Consider the following 3,566-nt stretch of genomic DNA (forward strand, 5'->3'; position numbering starts at 1 on the left):
TGCGAAAAGTGAAGGGAGTTGACCCCGAAGGAGGACATCTACTTCGGCCTACGGGGAACTTCCCCCCTCGCATCTCCTGACCACAGTCAGGGGACCGACGGGAAGAAAGGTTAACAGTGCTGAAGTCTGCTGTTCAGGCAGCGAGGAGTGGCAAACTCAGTCAACGAACAGTGACGGAATTTGCCAAATACAAAACCAACACGTTCTCACTCCCAACTCGTCAAATGTGTGACGCATGGTCAGGCTCCCTCTGCTTCACTTATCGACGCGCAGGGTACCCCCCTCGCATCGAGAATTAACGTGCAGGGTCCTCTCATTGAATACTATAGAGCTCCCTAAACGTTGCTTATTGACGACAAGAGATTGCCGCGGAAGAGCCTGTTGTCCGTATATTTATATATTTCCAAAATCACATTGTAGTGACGTATACAGAACACAATAAATTATATGATGTAAGCAACTACCTGAGAAACAGCAGATAAATTAATTATAGGCTATTACTTTTGTATCGTTTATTGCATTTATGGAGGGAGTGGTGTATGCTGGGTAATGGCACAGCTAGTGACTGGGTGACTTTATTCACCCGCTTCGGCTGTTATCAGTCCATACAATGGGCGTTATTAGCACAAATCAGTCCCATAGATATGGGCCATCTCCTGCTAGATTGTTCAGAAGGTTGTTATCATCCATCCATTTGGAGGATCACTAACAGGAGCGTGGGAAGACTCCAGAATCCACTCTGGCTGGAATCCGGTGGATACAGCAGTGTTTACAGGTAAGACCATTTAAACGGACAGTATTTATAGAATGACTATTAAAAGTCAGCGAGTGTCAATAATGGTAATGTGCTTATGTTAGTAATACACCGAGTGCTAATATAACAGCTTTAAGATGCGTTTGTAGATATTATTACGTGTTTTACCGTCTTTATGGTGCTAGCTTAAAGTTACGGTGTAAACGTTAGCTTATATTGGAGTAAAGCTGTTACTGATTAAACGATGTTAGCACAGAAATATTAGCTTCTGTCATGACTGATGAAGTTACTGGTTAATAAAGTTTCCAGTAAAGTGTTTAATCACAGCCACAGACTGACAGTAAATATCTCGATTAGCTTCAGTGCATCTGTAATAAATATGTGCAAGTTTCAGCGCTTCGTTTAAACTGTATGATACTTATACTGACCCAGGGTCAGTGTAAAATACAATCCTAGCTGTGTGAACAAAGCCTGGCTCCTTTAATCCATGACAAACCTCAGGATGCAGGTTATTATTACTCTTTCCTGCTGGCACACCTGAGAGTCAGCTAGAAACTTACAGTGACGTGGACATCATGCAAAGAATAGAAAATTGTATTTAGTAGTCAGTCTTATCTTTTAATAATATAAGTTTGCATATGGTAGTGATAGGATGTGCGATCCTTAATAGTCTGCAAAGGCTTTGTTTGCATTCCAGAGTGCTCTGGCATTCACACCCACCAGTGTTGCCAACTCCTCAGTAAGGAAAATCGCTATTGGTTGTCCTAAAAGTCGCTAGAAGTCGCTAAATGACATCATCGCCTAATTTGCATAATTGGTCATGCTAATTCAATTCAATTCAATTTTATTTATATAGCGCCAAATCACAACAAAAGTCGCCTCAAGGCGCTTCATAGATACAGAGAAAAACCCAACAATCATATGACCCCCTATGAGCAAGCACTTTGGCGACAGTGGGAAGGAAAAACTCCCTTTTAACAGGAAGAAACCTCCGGCAGAACCAGGCTCAGGGAGGGGCGGCCATCTGCTGCAACCGGTGTTTATTATGATTCTGCTGAAAGACAATCCGTGTCTTCATGTAGACACAGTTATATCAGATTTATAAACGGTGATGTCCCCACAACAGAGGTAAATATTTTCACCCATAAACTGTATAAGCCTCAATGTGAACCTCAGACTCGTCACATGGGTCATCTCACTGAGATCATCTGCTTCTGCTTCTTCTCTTCGTCTCTTCTTATGTTTCTAACATCATAGTTTTCTCTTTATTTGTAGAATCAGACGCGTTCAGGTCTGTTGCATGGTGTCACCCTGGACTCTCTTATATGAATTTGCTCTTAGACTGATAAACCTTGGCTGATAACCTCCTTTGTTCGAGTGAATGCTGATGTTATGATGACTGAGGACAGATTATTAAAAAAAGCCTTGAGTATGCTGATCAGACTCCAGTAAAGCTGACAGTGCAATCATACCTTGAAAGCTTCTTTCTTCTTGTTGATGATCTCGCGGCTGATACTGGGCGTGGCCAACAGCAGAGCATCTCTCTTGCTTTCAGGAAGGCCGCTCTCTAAGGCTTTGTGTAAGTGGGGGAAGTCATACTGGCGGAGCTGAAAGCTGGACACCAGGAAGACCTGCGGAGTCTTGATGCCTAATCCTCTGAGTCCTGCGTCAGAGAACGAAAGAAACGTGCACGTGCGTGTCAGTGAGGGGCAGCCAATCAGCAGAAAGTTGGCCTAAAGGAAGGAGATTAACAGAGGATGAACTAAAGCAGTCCAGCATCCTGCAGCCACACAGTCATAAAACTAACAGAGTTTAACTGTCCAACTGTGACCTGAACTCTCCAACAACTGCATCACCATCATTAAATCCAGAAACTGGTCTCACTCATATAAATGATCTCATGTGACACTCACCTTGAATGCAGTCTTGTCTGATTTGTGAAAGAGTCTTCTCCACCTTAAACTCTCTTAATCTCTGACTTCTTTCTTCAGCTCGTAAATCGTTGTCAACCTTTGAGCGAACAAAGTAGAACTTCTTCTCCATCCTCTGAATCTCCTGAGCGAGTTTCACGTCATTTTCTCTGAAGCGAACGGCTGAGATGATGATGAAGAAGTCAAACTTCTCAAATCCAACAAGCTCCAGGTACTCATCAGCTGGAAACTTGGTGGTGCCGATTCCAGGGAGATCCCAAAAAGTAACATTGGGATAGTTTGGATGGGGGTACGCTGTGACCTCTGAGGTGGTTTCTGTAACACCAGTAGGAGCACCTCCCTTGTCACCATCGGACAGGTCTCTGAGAGCGTTAACAAAGGTGGATTTACCAGAGCCAGATTCTCCTGTGATGGCGATATTTAGTTGGGTGTTGTTGTCCTGTAGTGACTCCATGATCTTTCCAACATCCGATGGTCTGTCGGTGTGTTGCAGAGCTGTCTTCATTTCAGACAGCTGTAGAGAAGAAACTACCCGTGTTACATTTTTGTTTTCTACTTATGAAAAACAGTCTAATGTAAAGACTGAAGACTGTTTCAGTGAAACATGATTGAAACTTTGTGATTTTTCTTATTTTATTAAAACTATAATTTAAATTCTTTGTTAATCACAATATTATTTCCTTTGATCTAACAGGTGATGTAAAATAGTTTTGTGGTCAGATTGTTTCGTATTTGTGTGTGGATTGAAGCACGCGCTTTTGCGTCCTCAACAGTTACACACAAATGATTGTACACATCGTACCTATTTGAGACAAACACGACATGTTCAGAGTAAGAACAGGTGAGATGATATCACAGTCTGTGAGGCAGACCATGTGGAG

At 42.6% G+C, this 3,566-nt stretch overlaps 1 protein-coding gene across 1 annotated transcript; it reads right to left on the minus strand.

Annotated features, from left to right (window-relative positions):
* Positions 1-2,149: 2,149 nt before the first annotated feature.
* On the minus strand, positions 2,150-3,249 carry LOC146365347 (interferon-gamma-inducible GTPase 10-like). Its single transcript, XM_084914925.1, has 2 exons — positions 2,668-3,249; positions 2,150-2,417 (listed from the first exon to the last, which is right to left on the minus strand). Exons 1-2 carry the CDS (start codon positions 3,188-3,190, stop codon positions 2,221-2,223), a joined length of 720 nt encoding a protein of 239 aa, XP_084771051.1. The 5' UTR covers positions 3,191-3,249; the 3' UTR covers positions 2,150-2,220.
* Between the last annotated feature and the right edge of the window lie 317 nt (positions 3,250-3,566).

The sequence above is a fragment of the Perissodus microlepis genome, chromosome 19, assembly GCF_051167445.1.
Source record: "Perissodus microlepis isolate ML-2025 ecotype Zambia chromosome 19, ASM5116744v1, whole genome shotgun sequence".
Taxonomy (NCBI): domain Eukaryota; kingdom Metazoa; phylum Chordata; class Actinopteri; order Cichliformes; family Cichlidae; genus Perissodus; species Perissodus microlepis.

What these genes read in the sequence shown, in the direction of transcription:
- LOC146365347 (XM_084914925.1), bottom strand. Translation starts at nt 3,190, where the DNA reads ATGAAGACAGCTCTGCAACACACCGACAGACCATCGGATGTTGGAAAG. An exon ending in CAGACAAGACTGCATTCAAG is followed by an intron (nt 2,418 to 2,667) that starts GTGAGTGTCACA and finishes TCTCTGACGCAG; the next exon opens with GACTCAGAGGATTAGGCATC.